Source organism: Lepisosteus platostomus, chromosome 25, assembly GCF_059453375.1.
Source record: "Lepisosteus platostomus isolate fLepPlt1 chromosome 25, fLepPlt1.hap1, whole genome shotgun sequence".
Lineage (NCBI taxonomy): Eukaryota > Metazoa > Chordata > Actinopteri > Semionotiformes > Lepisosteidae > Lepisosteus > Lepisosteus platostomus.
In genome coordinates this window covers 4866673-4884480 of record NC_142635.1, presented here as the reverse complement: position 1 = coordinate 4884480, position 17808 = coordinate 4866673, and the positions used below count along the sequence as shown (strand labels likewise).

General features: G+C 49.3%; 1 protein-coding gene across 1 annotated transcript; it reads right to left on the bottom strand.

Annotated features, from left to right (window-relative positions):
* Nucleotides 1–2052: 2052 nt before the first annotated feature.
* Nucleotides 2053–13968, bottom strand: opn9 (opsin 9). The gene is made up of 9 exons (XM_088619395.1): nt 13764–13968; nt 10963–11080; nt 8815–8965; nt 7469–7608; nt 6596–6734; nt 6270–6384; nt 6032–6112; nt 3941–4385; nt 2053–3105 (listed from the first exon to the last, which is right to left on the bottom strand). Exons 1-9 carry the CDS (start codon nt 13896–13898, stop codon nt 2837–2839), a joined length of 1593 nt encoding a protein of 530 aa, XP_088475521.1. The 5' UTR covers nt 13899–13968; the 3' UTR covers nt 2053–2836.
* Between the last annotated feature and the right edge of the window lie 3840 nt (nt 13969–17808).

Genomic DNA, 17808 nt, shown 5'->3' with positions numbered 1-17808 from the left:
AACATTCATACAGTCAAAGAAATGTTCTGTACCGACTAGGGAAAAGAACTGAATCTATTTGGTCTTTAGTCCTGGCCGAGTGGAGGCGTTGTGTACATGAAGCAAAGTGATGGTACAGTGGTCAGCGTTGCCAACTTGCAGCCCTGGGTTCGAATCCAGAATTGGGGTGCTGTCTGTGTGGAGTTTGCATGTTCTCCCCATGTTCCTGTAGGTTTCCTCCGGGAGCTCGGGTTTCCTCCCAGAGGCCAAAGACATAGTGGTCGGTTAATTGGCTTCTGGTAAAAATTGACCCCAGTGTGAGTCTGTGTCTGTGGACTGGCGTCCTCATCAAGCAGGGTGTACCCCGCCTGGCACCCGCTAGGCTCTGGGTCCCCCCCAGTCTCTGGACTGGATGAATTAAAGGATGGATGAATTACATCATACCCAGTTGAAAGACAAATGACAGTTTAGGATCTTTCTGTTCATTGTGAATATTCTTGTCCATCAGTCAGCTAGCATAGCCAGCATGGAAGAAAACGGAGACTGAGATGCAGGCAGAAGGATACTGTAGACAAGCGCAAATGCTGAGAGAGGGGAAGAAAAATGCAGACTGTGCTCCCACTACCAGTGCCGACAAGCAGAGGCAGAGATGCACTTTTCTGCTGCACTGTCAGAAATACTCTGGGATCAGACAGACATGCTTCCCTAAAATAATTAATCTTATCCCAGAATTCCCACACCTGCCAGAATCAGAATGGTTTCCAGTCCTACTGGGAGGGGGTGGGGGGGGGGGGGGGGGGAACTCAACAGAGTTGCATTACAGAGTGTGATCTCCTGTCCCAGCCTGAGGAACAGACAGTGAGCCTGTCTCTCAATATGATTACCACCCAGTAGCATTAACATCTGTGGTGATGAAATGCCTGGAGAAGCTGGTGTTGTCACACATCAACTCCTCCATCACAGAGTCCCTGGACCCCTTGCAGTTCGCCTACCAGAACAACAGATCAGTGGATGATGCTGTCTCCCTGGCTCTGTATACAGCCTTGGAACACCTGGACACTAAGAACTCGTATGTGAGAATGCTGTTTGTGGACTACAGTTCAGCATTCAATTCCATCATACCCAGTCAACTGGTGACAAAGCTCAGGGGATTAGGTCTGTGCAACTCTGCCTGCAACTGGCTGCTGGACTTTCTTATCGAGAGACCACAGGTGGTGCGGATAGGCAATAAAACATCAACACCACTCACCCTGAGCACTGGAACCCCACAAGGCTGCTGTCTGAGTCCAAGGTTGTACTCCCTATTTACTCACGACTGCACAGCAAGACACAGCAACAACCGCATCATTAAGTTTGCAGATGACACCACTATAATAGGACTGATCAGTGATGATGACGAGTCCACTTACAGGGATGAAGTCGTACAGCTGCTTAGGTAGTGTCATAGCAATAACCTGGACTTGAACATAAAAAAAACAAAAGAGCTAATAGTGGACTTTCGGAGACACAGGCCACACACTCACAGCCCACTCAGTATTGATGGAACAGAAGTGGAAACATTCACCAGCTTTAGGTTTTTGGGAATTCCCATCTCTAAAGATCTAACCTGGACTGTGAACATTGACTCTATCATGAAGAAGGCTCAGCAGCGCCTTTATTTCTTGAGGTGCCTCAAGCGATGGGGGATGCCAATACATGCGTTGGTGAACTTCTACCGCTGCACCATCGAGAGCGTCCTCACCAACGGGATCACCGTGTGGTATGGCAACACCTCTTCGCGAGAAAGAAAGGCACTGCAGAGAATGGTCAATATGGCCCAGAAGATCATCGGCTGTGGTCCCACAGAGATTAAACAGCTCTATGAGGACCGCTACCGTGGTAGAATTCTGGCTATCACAGAGGACAGTCACCACCCCGGGCATGAGCTCTTCACCCCACTGCCCTCAAGAGATATAAGAGCATACGGACACTTACCACTAGATTCTTCAATAGCTTCTATCCACAAGCAGTGAGATTGGCAAACACATTTAGCCATCCCCCTTGGACCACACCTACACCATCACCATCTACCTCTTTATGATTTCTTATTTATTGCACATCTCCAGTCATTGTTTACACGTCTGTGTTGTTTACATTCAAACTGTCTACATGTTTACTTGTACATTGTCTACTGTTTGTTTGTATATTGTCTTGATGCACAGTTTGCACTTTGTTTGGTTTTTTACACTTGTTTTACAATCGAGAGACTTTCTGTAAGTAAGAATTCCATTGTACCAGTACCGGTTACATATGGCAATAAAGTTCAAGTTCAAGTTCAAGTTCAATAATAATAACAATACAGTGTGTGATCTCCTGTCCCAGCCTGAGGAACAGACAGCGAGCCTGTCTCTCAATAATAATAATACAGTGTGTGATCTCCTGTCCCAGCCTGAGGAACAGATAGTGAGCCTGTCTCTTGAGAAACAGTGAACACAACTTTCAATAATATTCTATATGTTGTATGTTAATTTCCTGCGATGTGTTTGCATTTAAAATATCTGTAGAGGTGTTATTGACTGTATATGCTTTGGCAACACCTGTAATATACCAGCCATGCCAACAAAGCTGTTTAAATGTGAGAAAATCTTTCGATTCCCTCTGATTCGACATCAGCTTTCAAATCCAGGATGTTTGTACCGGTATGGTGCATCATACAAATGACATCTCAGGAGCTCCCCTTACCTCGCTGCCCTGTTCTTTCCTCCTCTTTCTCTCAATCCCAGTGCCTCTTCCTCTCCTTCCCTACCTTCCTCTCCCTCCCTCTCTCCTTTTCTTCTGTTTCCTTTTTTAACCCCCAACCCCCTCCGCCTCCTGTCTCTCACACCCTGTTTTCCTCGTGGAACGTCAGCATGCTGTTAGCGGGAGACTGTCCTCTTCCTCCTCCTCCTCCAGGCCTGCCTCTCTCCTCCTCTTCTCCTCTCTGCAGGTTCCGCTGGGTGTCCAGGCCTCCCATGTCCAGAGATGCCCCTCTCGCCAGGTCCGGCCAGCTCACTCCCTGCCTCTCCCTGTCTGCCACCCAGGACCCAGTGTCGGTGCTGCACACCCAACTGCGGGTGGAGGACAGACTGAGGCTGCCGCGTCTTCCCCCTGTGAGAGAGTCAGAGGGGGCTCGCCATGGCTGCTCGCTAAATGTTACTGCTTCGTCAATGCCCATACAACTCCTTCAGTCAATTCGAGAGTGGGGTAAGAAACACACCAGGAGCAGAGAGACCCCCGAAGAACGACAGGTTCCGTGCCTAACAGCCTGGCCTTAGTGGTCTGACTAAACTTGCCAGCAGCCTCATCACCCTGCAGATCACCACTGGCAGCCCCCTGGAGTTCAGCAGGTGTGAGCCTGGTCAGTACCTGGATGGGAGACCTCCTGGGAAAAACAAAGGTTGCTGCTGGAAGAGTTAGTTAGTGGGACCAGTAAGGGGCGCTCACCCTGTGGTCCATGTGGATCCTAATGCCCCAGTATAGTGATGGGGACACTAGACTGCGCTGTCCTTTGGATGGGACGTAAAACCGAGGTCCTGACTCTCTGTGGTCATTAAAAATCCCAGGGCATATCTCCAAAAGAGTAGAGGTGTTACCCTAGTGTCCTGTACAAATTTCCCCCTGACCTTTACCAATTACGGCCTCCTAATAATCCCCATCTCTGAACTGGCTTCATCACTCTGCTCTCCTCCCCACTGAGAGCTGGTGTGTGGGGAGAGGACTGGAGCATCATCCAGGTGGGGCTGCACACTGGGGGTGGTGGAGGGGATCCCCATTACCTGTAAAGTGCTTTGAGTAGAGTGTCTAGAAAAGTCTATATAAGTGTAGGGAATTGTTATTACTTATTTTATTATTATTTATTTATTATTATGCTTAAGTCCAGTGTAAAGATAGAGAGAAACAGACTACATTCACAATTCATTCTGGTTGTGTCAACTCTCCTCACCTCCAGCTCTCTCTGATCCGCTCTCCTCCCTTCCCTCTCTCCCTCGGCTCCTGATCCTTCTCTTCCTCCTCCTCCTTCCCCCCAGGAGCAGATCGGACACATCGGCCCTGAATTCCTTGCTCATCGCCTGGTAGATGAAGGGATTGATCACGCAGTGGGACTTGGCGAAGAGCGCCGGGATCACAGACACCTCTGGAGGCAGTGAGCTCAGGCCTGCATCTGATCCATAGCTCGGACTGGTTCTCCAGTGTGAATCCGATGTCCAGTTGCCATACTCGGTTCCCCAGCTCCAGGACTCTGCCTGTTCTGTGGAGTTTGAGAAGCCACCTGCTCCTCTTCCTTCTCCCTCACTCCTTCCTTTGATTCCTCCAAGAGCAGAGTAAAGGGACACAATGACGTAGGGAGTCCAGGCCAGGAGGAAGGTGGAGCAAATGACTGCAGCGATCTGGAAGAGAAGACAGAAAAGGAAGGGAAAGGGATACAGGTACCAACATTCTGGTTGCCGAGGTCTTCTGTGTCCAAACAGACCCACAGAACTGAGACATCTGTCCCATTACAGATTCAGCGTGTCCACAGGGACTAGAAGAGTCTAGAGCCCTGTGACTGGGCTGTGTCAGCGTGTACACAGGGACTAGGAGAGTCTAGAGCCCTGTGACTGGGCTGTGTCAGTGTCCACAGGAACCAGAAGAGTCTAGAGCCCTGTGACTGGGCTGCGTCAGTGTGTCCACAGGGACTAGAAGAGTCTAGCGCCCTGTAACTTGGCTGTGTCAGTGTGTCCACAGGAACCAGAAGAGTCTAGAGCCCTGTGACTGGGCTGCGTCAGTGTCCACAGGAACCAGAAGAGTCTAGAGCCCTGTGACTGGGCTGCGTCAGTGTGTCCACAGGGACTAGAAGAGTCTAGAGCCCCGTGACTGGGCTGTGTCAGTGTCCACAGGAACCAGAAGAGTCTAGAGCCCTGTGACTGGGCTGCGTCAGTGAGTCCACAGGGACTAGAAGAATCTAGAGCCCTGTGACTGGGCTGTGTCAGTGTCCACAGGAACCAGAAGAGACTAGAGCCCTGTGACTGGGCTGCGTCAGTGTCCACAGGAACCAGAAGAGTCTAGAGCCCTGTGACTGGGCTATGTCAGTGTGTCCACAGGGACTAGAAGAGTCTAGAGCCCTGTGACTGGGCTGTGTCAGTGTCCACAGGAACCAGAAGAGTCTAGAGCCCTGTGACTGGGCTGCGTCAGTGTGTCCACAGGGACTAGAAGAGTCTAGAGCCCCGTGACTGGGCTGTGTCAGTGTCCACAGGAACCAGAAGAGTCTAGAGCCCTGTGACTGGGCTGCGTCAGTGAGTCCACAGGGACTAGAAGAGTCTAGAGCCCTGTGACTGGGCTGTGTCAGTGTCCACAGGAACCAGAAGAGACTAGAGCCCTGTGACTGGGCTGCGTCAGTGTCCACAGGAACCAGAAGAGTCTAGAGCCCTGTGACTGGGCTATGTCAGTGTGTCCACAGGGACTAGAAGAGTCTAGAGCCCTGTGACTGGGCTGTGTCAGTGTCCACAGGAACCAGAAGAGTCTAGAGCCCTGTGACTGGGCTGCGTCAGTGTGTCCACAGGGACTAGAAGAGTCTAGAGCCCCGTGACTGGGCTGTGTCAGTGTCCACAGGAACCAGAAGAGTCTAGAGCCCTGTGACTGGGCAGCGTCAGTGAGTCCACAGGGACTAGAAGAGTCTAGAGCCCTGTGACTGGGCTGTGTCAGTGTCCACAGGAACCAGAAGAGACTAGAGCCCTGTGACTGGGCTGCGTCAGTGTCCACAGGAACCAGAAGAGTCTAGAGCCCTGTGACTGGGCTATGTCAGTGTGTCCACAGGGACTAGAAGAGTCTAGAGCCCTGTGACTGGGCTGTGTCAGTGTCCACAGGAACCAGAAGAGTCTAGAGCCCTGTGACTGGGCTGCGTCAGTGTGTCCACAGGGACTAGAAGAGTCTAGAGCCCCGTGACTGGGCTGTGTCAGTGTGTCCACAGGGACTAGAAGAGTCTAGAGCCCTGTGACTGGGCTGTATCACTGTGCCTAGACAAGAAGAGTCTAGAGCTCTCACCCTGCGTTCATACCTTAGTCAGTCTCATCTCCTTACTGAAATGAGTGACGGCAGAAGAGGGAATCGCTGCCAACGAGCGCCCAGAGCGGCGCACCTGGAGAGAAAACAGATAAGAAAACACGGCATTGCTTCCCGAGTCTCATCCCAGCCCCACTCTCTGGCCCCCGCGCTTGTGTCTAGAGCAGAGGTGTGCTTCTATACGAGACGCTCCGTCCATCAGGCTGCGCCCCTGTTATCTCTCTCTCTCTCACCTGTATCAGGATGGCAAGGTATGACCCTGCGATGGTGAGGGTGGATAGCCCGAAACACAGCGTCATGATCAGACACACGTACAGCCTGTCAGTGCGGGAGAAACGCATCCTCCACCTGGGAGAGACGAGAGAGGAGGGCAGAGGCTGCGCCACAGTCAAAGAGACAGCCAAGCATGGAAAGACAGGGAGCAAAAGGCACACACACACACAGAGATAGACAGGCACACAGAGTACTGGAAGGGAGAGGTGGATACAGAAATAGAAAAAACGGATTCACAGATGAGGAGGCAGACAGGCACACTCAGAGGAAAGGAGACAGGCAGTACCAGTCTATAGTACAGCTGGTTCCAAATGGCTCTGGTCCATAACTGCCAAACCCGAACACTGGCAGCAAGGCCCAGGTGACAGTGTAGAGCCACACACCCACAATCAACAGCCCGATGTGCCTGCGCTCTACCCACTGGCCTGAGAGAGAGACGGGACAGTCAGGCAGAGACCCGACAGTGCCACATCGTCCACCGCAGGCAGACAGGAGGCCGGCGGGCACTCGGGAGGGTTATTGTGTCCGTCGGTATCACAGGCGTTCAGCTGGCGACAAGTGCACAGTCGGTGAGACAGTCGAGCAGCCACTGACACACAGCCAGTCGGTCAAGGTGTTGTGAGGTCAGTCAGTGAGGTCAGGATGGTACAGTATGTGGGGCGGCCAGTCAGCGGGATTAGTGTGCCAGTGAGGTTAGTAGGATCAACGTGTCACCGAGGTCAGTAAGTGAAGCCAGTGAGGTCAGTGTGTCAGTGAAGTCAGTCAGTGAGGTCGGTGTGTCAGTGAAGTCAGTCAGTCAGTGAGGTCAGTGTGTCAGTGAGGTCAGTCAGTCAGTGAGGTCAGTCAGTCAGTGAGGTCGGTGTCACAATGAGGTCAGTCAGTGAGGTTGGTGTGATAATGAGGTCAGTCAGTCAGTGAGGTCGGTGTGTCAGTGAGGTCAGTCAGTGAGGTCAGTGTGTCAGTGAGGTCAGTCAGTGAGGTCAGTGTGATAATGAGGTCAGTCAGTGTGGTTAGTGTGCCAGCAGGATGAATGTATCAGTGAGGCCAGTCAGTGAAACCAGTGGGATCAGTCAGTGAGATCAGTGTGTCAGTGAGGTCAATCAGCTCATTCAAACAGTGAGCCCAATGTGCTGGTGCAATCAGTCAGGGAGGTTAGTACCGTAGCGGATGCTGCAGATCTTGAGGCAGCGGTCCAGACTGATGAGCGCGGTGGTGATGAGGCTGCCGATCCCAAACACAAAGCCCTGCACCCCATACCACACGCACCCGGCATGACCCCACATCCAGCTATGGGCCAGGCTGAGGAGAGCAAGGAGAAGGAATGCCCAGTGAGGCAAAGCTACTGTTCTTCCAGAGGAACTGCATATCATTGGAATCCCTCTCTTAAGAAACAAGACAGGAGCACTTCAGGGTTGACTTAAAAAAACAGCATGCTGTATGTGACAGTGCGCTGACACACTGACCTCACACACACTGGTGTCTGCACACTGACACACCATCTACACATTCAAGGATAATATTCAGACAATCAAAAAACTACACACGTTTGCATGATTTCTGCTTGCACAGATGCTGTTGTGGGTCTGAAGGTTGATTTTTATATCTAAGGTTTATACACCCCTGGGTCGAACACAGGTGGTCAAGTGTTACTGGGATGATGGTGTGTGTCAGTCAGTCAGCCAGGAGCAATGACCCCTGGGATATGAAACCCTGATATGGTTCCTCTTCTCAGTCTTAAATGCAGTCCTCTTTAATTTCCTATTGAGTCCCACAGCCTGTGTTTCCCTGCTCGGGGTTTTCAGGACATACATTGGGCTGAGCCTACTGAAACCTTTTCAGAATTTCAAATATTTGCATTGTATCTCCTGACAATGATCAAAGACCGAAGGTATTCAGTTCCATTATCAGTGTTTAAAGCCAGGGAGTATTCTGCCCCACTTTTCCCAGACTAGAGCAGCCAGGGCATTTTGCTCTGTGTAATGTTGTGACTTGATTGACGTCGCTTGAAAACCGATTGCGTCTTTCTTATTGTTTCCCCCTAATTGATCGTACACTGTGTCTGTTTGCAATAGCTGAGGTCACTTCCTTTTTGTTCTGTGTCGGGTTCGGTTTGAAGGCTCATTAAAGGGCCTCTGGTCTCAGATCCGCTCAGCTGGCTTTTTTGTGGCTCTCCTGTGTCTGCTAGAAAGCAGGCTGGAAGTGGACCAGCTCAGGAGATGGGATGCGCTGATCTCTACAGATCCTGGAAGATTTGGGTGAGGGGTTTCAGACCATATGTGCTGTAGTTTCCAGCCACTGCTACAGTGCTGTAGTGTCCAGTCAGTCAGTCAGTGTCACTGTGCTGTAGTGTCCATCTGATATGAGACATTTTCCAGTCGGTTAGTGTTAATGTGTAGTGATATGGTAATACAGACAGCTCTGCATATGATAAAGGATAAACTAAGTTATTCTTCATGCACAGGATTTCGTTAGTAATAATCATTGAAATAAGAAGAAATCACTAGCCTGGAAGAGATGAGAAAGGGCGCCCCCAACAGGGAATATCCAAAGTCACAGACAGCCAGGTTCATGGCCATGAGTTCCTGTGGCCTGAGGTGGCTGCGCTTCCGACTGAACACAGTCAACACCACTCCGTTACCTGCCACTGACAGCACACCTGAGAGAGATTAACACACTGTCACTGCCACTGACAGCACACCTGAGAGAGATTAACACACTGTCACTGCCACACACACACATGAGAGAGATTAACACACTGTCACTGCCACACACACACATGAGAGAGATTAACACACTGTCACTGCCACTGACAGCACACCTGAGAGAGATTAACACACTGTCACTGCCACACACACACCTGAGAGAGATTAACACACTGTCACTGCCACACACACACCTGAGAGAGATTAACACACTGTCACTGCCACACACACACCTGAGAGACATTAACACACTGTCACTGCCACATACACACACGCCCGAGACAGATAATGTGGTGGCAGTGAATGCCTTGTGTGTTTGTATTTACTGATTCAGTACAGCCCTTTATTTCAGTTTGCCTTTGGCACAGAAACATCCCCCTGCATGCATTTTACTGTGCATTACCACATGTCGATAAGAACTTGGGACTGATCTAATAATAATCATTATTCATATCTGTGCTCCCCACCTCGGGCTGTGCATTGACGTGTGGAGTCAGGAAGACTGTCTTTTTGAATTAACCCATATGTTGACTAGAATGATCCACCAGCTTTTTGAACAGCTCTTTTTTGCATCTTAACTAAGTCATAGTACTTTTTGTATAGGTCTGAATTCCGTATAGTTTATGGCGTATTGTACTGGGACTGTAGCCCCTATTGTAAAGAGACTGTTCTACTGTAAAAGAAGTATCTCCTATTACTGCAGGCCCATACTGTCAAAAGGTTGTTTCACTGTACTTCTATAGTAATTCAAGTATTCTATGGCAGTGTGTTCCACTGCCACCACTGTCAGCTTCAGAATGGGGACTGTACACCTTTCCTGCTATATGAGATCTTTAACTATTAAAACAATTCAATACTAATTAAGAATACAGGTCCTTACGTAGAAAGTATGTCAAGGACAGTACATACAGGATTTGCCAATAACCGGACGCCATACTGCCACTGCCTCTTCTGCTGCTAATTCTAGTAATTCTGATGCTATTTCTACTAATACTGTAACAGCTAATAGATCTCCTGCTATTACTCTTGATACTAGTATTACTAATTATTGCAGTTCTAGTATTAGTACAGTATTAGTATTAGTACAATTAGAAATGATGGTTGGCCGTCGGTTCTGACGAGGATGGTCGTACGTTGTGCAGCTCGTCTGTTTGGAAGACGAGCTGCACGAAGACACCCGTGCGGGAGAGCTTTTTGAAGGGGGAAAGCCGTTGCCCTGGGCCAGTCCCACTCTCTCGACCTCAGGAGCCTGGGGCCAGCGGTACGAGTAGTCGTCCCGACTGGAGACTCCCCTTGGTCTCAGTGGATGGCCATGACGCCTTTCTGTGCCTTGTCATGCCCTTCGCTTTCCACAGAGCGTTGCAACAGTACAGTGTCCCCGTCTTAGGTATTAGGACCCACACAGACTGCAGGGTGAGCGCCCCCTACTGGCCCCAGCTCTTCCAGCAGCAGCCTTAGTTTACTTCCCATCCAGGTACTCACACCTGCTGAGCTGCAGGGTGATATGGCTTCTGGCTACAATTAGAATTACAGCTATTGTTATTATTAAGTGGAGCGGTGGCTCTGTGGCTAAGGATCTGCGCCTCTGGCTGGAAGGTTGCCGGTTCAAATGAGCCCCTGAGCAAGGCCCTTAACCCCAACTGCTCCAGTACTGTATTGTATTGTATTGTACTGCTCCTGTACAATGGCTGACCCTGCTCTCTGACCCCCAGCTTCTCTCTTCCTGTCTGTGTGTCTCATGGAGAGCAAGCTGGGGTATGTGAAAAGACAAATTCCTCATGCAAGAAATTGTAAAGGGTTAATAAAGTGATGATATTATTATTATTACTGCTGCAACCAGTCCTAGTGCTTCTGTTAGTGCTACTAGTGCCACTACTCATAAAGGTCTTGTAGTCTAATCTAGTGCAACAACTGCTGCTCCTTAAAGACAGTCATGCTGAAGGACACTCACCAGTCAGGGAGAGGTAGACAGCAATGCCGACATCGGCGCTGGGGGACAGGCGGGAGAGGAAGGGGTGAGGAAGAGTGAGCGCCCCCTCTGTCGAGCTGTTTCCGTCGCGCGGCATCGCCTGGAACAGAGCGGGAGAGAGTGAGACACGGCCCAGCCCCACCAACCCCCCCCCCGCCTGACATCCGACCACCTGCTTCTCCAGCCACAGATGGGATTATGAACCGGACTGGGATCCAGGTCGCGGATATGAGTTAGAAAGAGCCGTGGACCCAGTACAGACCCCTGTGGGTCCTCTTCAGTCCTACATGTGGTTCATTTACTGTACAATTTATACGGTTACCACTGTGCCCCGCTATGCCTCCATGTTCAATCTTTATCTTGGTAGTTGATTTGCAGGTTCATTGCTGACATACGTCTACCAACATTCTGTTTCTGTCTCCTAGTGCTTTGACAACGCTTTGCTCTGATGATCAAGTCGAAGGCCAGAGTCTGGCGCAGACGACACAAACACAAACCCTCCTACCCTCATCCTTACAGGCAAACGCGCTGTGCTTGTGTATTACCTTGCAAACCCTCACCACAAATGCGCAACGTGTACGGCACATCAGCAGAAGTGCCAGCGGTGTCTCACAGTACAATTTCTCTCAAGACTACGGGATCCTTTTCAATGTGCACAATAATACATATTATATATATATAATTATTATATTAAAATATATATTTTTTCTGTATTCAGATAAAAAAAATACATGTACAAAAATACTTGTGCAAACGCGGAAACTATTTTTCCCCAAACTCTTCGAATCCCCCCTCCTTCCAAGTCCCTAATCCTAGCAAATCTTTTTTTCTAAATTTGAGTGCCTTTCCTGGAACAAAAACAACCCACGAGCCCCCTCCTGCTCCACCCTCTGCCTCTGAATCTATTAAGTCAAATGATCCTTCTGCAAAATACATCACGGAAAACAAAACAAGCTCAGAAAAATAAGCCTACGGACGGACAGATGATCTGAGAAACAATCCCATGATAAATTAGTGGTCTTTTTTCATTGCCTTTGCTGCAAACAGACTGCCAATGTTTCTGTTGCTCGTTCAGACTCGTCAGACCTGGGTTTTGTAAGAAGTACGTCACTGCATCAAGGGAACAGGGGCAGGCTTGAAGAGAGAAGGCCACACTCCTAGTGCTTCCCTGGGGTCTAAAAGATTTGGTGCTCCGCTTCAGAGGGGAGTCTTTTTGTCTTCATTGGCAGAGATTTCAGGAAACAGCGAGGTGTCGGCACGAACCCCTCTGTTCATCAACTCATCACCGTCCTCAACCTGGACTCATTCATTCATCCTTCAACTGGTAGACAGTTGGAGAGTTGGCTTAGGTGTTCACTCCTTCATCCAAGTTCCTACTGTCCCAGGAGTCTGTGTGTCTGTTATCCCAGGAGTCTCTGCCTCTGCTGCCCCAGGGATCTGTGACTCTGCTGTCCCACGAGTTTCTACCTCTGCTGTCCCATTACTCTGTGACTCTACTGTCCTACAAGTCCTTACCTCTGCTGTCCCAGGACACTGTGATTCTGTTGTTCCAGAAGTCTGTGACTCTGACTCACCAAGAAATGAAATGTCCTTGAACCTCAGCTAGAGATCCATTAACCAGAATGGTCTGAGACAAACAGAGAAGACAATCCAAAGGGCGAAATCCAAGAGACGAGATCGAAAAGGGAAGTTTAGTCCAAAAACCAGGAAATCTAACAAGACAAAAACGCACACTAGAAAACTCTAAAGGAGGCTTCTCAATAGGGAGCAAGGCTTGGTGCGTGAGGGAACTTTAAATAGTGAAGGGAGAGGGACGTGGTTGGATAATTGGTCCAGAAGTGAGAATCCCTGGAATCTGGTGCCTGTGAGGATTGACAGGCTCAGTCAGGAATGAGATCGTGAAACGGTGGGTTTGGGAATAGAAGGGCGAGTGCAGGGCACGATAAAAATGTCTAGGTGTGACAAAATATCACCACAAGGGGCTAGGAAAAACTCAGGAGACCATGTTTAAGTCAACTATAAACTGCCTAAACTATCATCCTCAGAACCTCATGGTGCTTGGAGTGACGAGCTGCTCCCGCAGAGTGGAGTATTTGAACCAGACACAGAGTCGGCAGTGCACTAGCCGGGGATCCGAAAGATCGTTAAACAAAACAGGACATTCTGAAAGGCTGGCGAGTTTCCTCTGAATATCAAGCGATGCATAAATGGGTACGATTCCGGGATGGAAAACCCTGAAGAATCAATTCCTTACGAGAGAGGAAGATGAAGAAACAGAACCATTTACGTCTGCCCAGACACTCATAGAGAGATGGACGTGAGAGCGTGAGTGGACTGGCTGAGAGGTAACAGAGAGGGACAGAGGGAAGAATGGAGATAGATTCCTGTCCCAGCCTGAGGAACAGACAGTGAGCCTGTCTCTCAGTAATAATAATAATACAGTGTGTGATCTCCTGTCCCAGCCTGAGGAACAGACAGTGAGCCTGTCTCTCAATAATAATAATACAGTGTGTGATCTCCTGTCCCAGCGTGAGGAACAGTGAGCCTGTCTCCCAGTAGTGTTCTATATGTTGTATGTAAACATCTTATGATGCCTTTCTATTGTAAAAGTCTGTAGATGTTGTGTTAATTGTATATACTTTGGCAACACTGTAATAAAGTCATGCCAATAAAGCTGTTTGAATTGAATTGGATTGATGGAGGGAAGAATGGATGGAGTAGAGAGATACAGCAGATAGATGCGTGGAGGGCTGGACTGATAGAAGAGGTAAGCTGCCACTGACCTTGGCGTCTGTGTCTTCCTCCGGTGGTCCGTCTGCTCTCCTGACTCGCCGGAGCACGGAGCAGTACTTCACAGGGAAAAGTCTGGTAGCTCTCTGAGCAAGAGGGAGAGGGGGGGAGTGATCACACAGGAGCATTTTATCTTTGATGTTCCTGCTCTGTCGCACTCAGCACCTCTCTCTCTCTCCATACAGTTTACACGTATTAACAGAACGTAACGGGGGCAGTTCAAACAGCCCCTAAGTGCATTGGCCCTGTGCGACAGTACATTAGCACTGCATCGATGAAGATGAGAGCGGTGGGCGATTGCAATACTGTTCTGCCCTTCGCTCTCAAAGCCCGCAATGGGAAAACAATAGAAAATCTTGCTGGAGATTACAGCTGGATTTAAAAAAAAAAGTGTAATCTGCAGAAATGTAGACATCTGTAAAACCACCCAAACGCATGTCTTAATTTTAATCCAAGCGGGAATCAAGCAAGTCCTGTTATTATAGCATCAGTCATTATAACACTGCCTTGTGTATCCTTTGTTCAGACGGAGGGACAGAGGAATATATAGACAGACGGGCAGGAAAGCAAACAGAAAGGCAGACAGGCAGATGAAGATGAACTTGTCCTCACTTTAAATTGCTTTACTTTCGAAAAAGAGACAACCGCCATTTCACCCTGCAGCTCACCACTGGTAGCCCCACTGGAGCTCAGCTGGTGTGAGCCTGGCCAGTACCTGGATGGGAGACTCCCGGGAAAGCACGGGCTGCTGCTGGAAGAGGTGTTAGTGGGGCCAGCAGGGGGCGCTCACCCTGCAGTCTGTGTGGGTCCTGATGCCCCAGTATAGTGACGGGGACACTATACTGTTGCAACGCTCTGTGGAAAGTGAAGGGCATGACAAGGCACAGAAAGGCGTCATGGCCATCCACTGCGACCAAGGGGAGTCTCCAGTCGGGACGACTACTCGTACCACTGGCCCCAGGCTCCTGAGGTCGAGAGAGTGGGACTGGCCCAGGGCAACGGCTTTCCCCCTTCAAAAAGCTCTCCCGCACGGGTGTCTTCATGCAGCTCGTCTTCCAAACAGACGAGCTGCACAACGTACGACCGTCATCGGCGGACACGACGGCCAACTTTTGAAAAGAAACGTTGGCACTCGAGTTAGAGGAGCCCCAGAGAGGGTCGGGTCTGGCTGCCGTTTTGTAAGACCTGTCAAAAACCCGTTTTACAGCGAGGAGCAATGCAGTGGCAACACGCCTGGTGTCTTTGACATCTCTACCAAGTCAGGTGACACCTTGAAGCAGTCTGAGGAATCGGTAGCAAGTTTGCACTCAGCTTTGGAATATACACAGAGGATTTAAGAAACAGGTGAGAGTAGATCTGTTTCGGACATGTCCAGCACTGGTTTGAGTGGGACTGGAAACACCGCCACCTTCTACAACACCACATTTCAACTAGTGCGCCATAGATTTTCAGAAATGTTACATATAAGAAAACATATTGTGACAGTAGCTGCGCTCTGAGGCTCTTCACACAAAAGCACAGAAACCAAGACCCGAACATCTCAGAGCAGCCGAGCAAGTGTCTTTGACCTCAGCTGCTGCCAGGATAAGGGACTGTTTACTTCGAGACCAGCTCGTATTTAAACCCTGAAATAAGTTGGGGTGATAATATTCAGATCACAATTACTTCAATGAAAACTGTTATTTTTGTGTAAGAGGTGGTACTATGGTGCAGTGGTTAACATTACCGCCCAGCATTGAGGCCCTGGGTTCAGGTCTTGGGGAGGTGTGGATGGATATCTACAGTATGTAAGTGCCATGGGACAGAAAAGATTCACAAACTGCTCTACAAGCATACCCGCTCTCATTATTATCCTCAGTCAAACTCCTCACACCCACAGACGTGCAGAGACTCGATTCCAGATCTTCAGGTTTGAAGACTAGGACTTTACCTGTAGTACTGTCTGGGCAGTGTGTCTAGATTAACCCCCATCTCTCTGTGTGCGCTGCTGTCCAGTCTGGGGATCAGTACAGTGCTGTAGTGTGTGGGCAGTGTGTCTAGATTAACCCCCATCTCTCTGTGTGCACTGGTGTCCAGCCTGGGGATCAGTACAGTGCTGTAGTGTGTGGGCAGTGTGTCTAGATTAACCCCCATCTCTCTGTGTGCACTGGTGTCCAGCCTGGGGATCAGTACAGTGCTGTAGTGTGTGGGCAGTGTGTCTAGATTAACCCCCATCTCTCTGTGTGCACTGGTGTCCAGTCTGGGGATCAGTACAGTGCTGTAGTGTGTGGGCAGTGTGTCTAGATTAACCCCCATCTCTCTGTGTGCACTGGTGTCCAGTCTGGGGATCAGTACAGTGCTGTAGTGTGTGGGCAGTGTGTCTAGATTAACACCCATCTCTCTGTATGCACTGGTTTCCAGCCTGGGGATCAGTACAGTGCTGTAGTGTGTGGACAGTGTCTGGATTAACCCCCATCTCTCTGTGTGCACTGGTGTCCAGTCTGGGGATCAGTACAGTGCTGTAGTGTCTGAAGTAACTCCTGATTCATTGAATATTTCAGAATTTAAGATTTATGAAAAGAAATTTAGATTCATGAGTTTCCATACGTGCAAATTATCTCCCCCCTAACTTCCGACGTAGAGACTTTGTACTGGAGGAACCGTGGTTTTCTCCGTCGCTCAGTGTTTACGGAATGCTAGGATTCCCGGCCTGAAACCGGAGGCGATGGAGGGTGCCGCCCGAGACCTGTCAGTTCTCATTAGGGCACGGAGCCAGAGAGCAGGACAGGGGGAGCGATATGAAATCGAAGCCCCCGCCCATTAGCCCACAGACCTCCGACAGGGAGCGGACCAGTTTCGATGGCGATGTGTATTGGAATGTGCACCGGCAACGACGAAGCATTTCCTCTCCTGCTGAGCTCATGCTCACAATCCGAGTAACAGGAGCCCCCTCAGTGTCTATGCAGCAAAACCCTGAGGAAGCTCAGTAATTTATCTCACACAGTGAACATGAAGATTAACAGTCAGGACTGCTGTGCATTACAGCAAAGATTCAATTAAACCCCCCCAAAAAATACCTGCTAGCTGACACCAAACCCAAGTACTTATATTGCTTTTCCAAAGCACAGAAACTGGTTATAAACAAGACTCGGCTCACCAGTGCAGTTGGTTGCCAGTACTTACTGATCTCATCCATTGCTGGAAAGAGCCCAGAGCACTGGCTTAAACAACATGGCTGGTTGAGGACCAAAAAATCACTAACCAATAAGTTAATCACACAGATTACAACTTGAACTGACAATTGTATCATCTCCACCAGTCTTGGGTGGCAGGCTGAACCAAAACAGACTGGATTCAAAGGCACCAGGAGAGGCCCCATCTCATGAGGGACCCCATCAGCAGCAGCTCCCCCAGAACCCATCACAGTTCCAACAGGACAGAGCCAAGGCACTATAAAAGGATGGAGACTTCAACCGAGGCACTTCCCAAACAAGACCCACGCAACAGCAAACTCGGCCCATTCCCAGAATTTACCTGCAAGCAGCAAGAACAGTTTCTGGGAATTGTGGGGAAGATGCAAAAAACAAAACAATTATACTGTTCACCCCTGTGCTCTGGCAAGCATTACCACACTACCCAAGCACAGGCCAACTGCAATGCCTCAGCCGATCTGAACTACACACTTCTTGCATTACTACATAGTCCACATTTATTGCTCCTGTTCATGTCCACATTGTGTGGCATTGGCTGTTGCACTGTTTATGGCCCAAGAGATCAGCATGATTAAGAGTTACAATGCATGTGTACATACAGTTTAACTATCCTACTAAACAATGCTCTGTCTGCTATATACACACACACCTTAATTTCACTCCACACTACAGAAAAGACAACTTCAAAAACCATAGTATAAACAATTGTGAAAGATAGAAAAAACCTTCAATTTGTCACGGGCAATAAGCTGAGGGCATACTTGTTCAGGACCAAAATGAAGTGTAACATGGACACAGGAAAATACAACCAATTCCTCAAACTGACCAGCCTAAAGCTGGATCAAGA

Excerpts from the sequence above, each read along its gene's own strand:
- opn9 (XM_088619395.1), bottom strand. The coding sequence starts at position 13,898 with ATGCTCCTGTGTGATCACTCCCCCCCTCTCCCTCTTGCTCAGAGAGCT. Across the intron at positions 6,735-7,468 it reads GATCTGCAGCATCCGCTACG|GCCAGTGGGTAGAGCGCAGG; the intron begins GTACTAACCTCC and ends TCTCTCTCTCAG. Across the intron at positions 3,106-3,940 it reads CGGATCAGAGAGAGCTGGAG|GGGGAAGACGCGGCAGCCTC; the intron begins GTGAGGAGAGTT and ends ACTCTCTCACAG.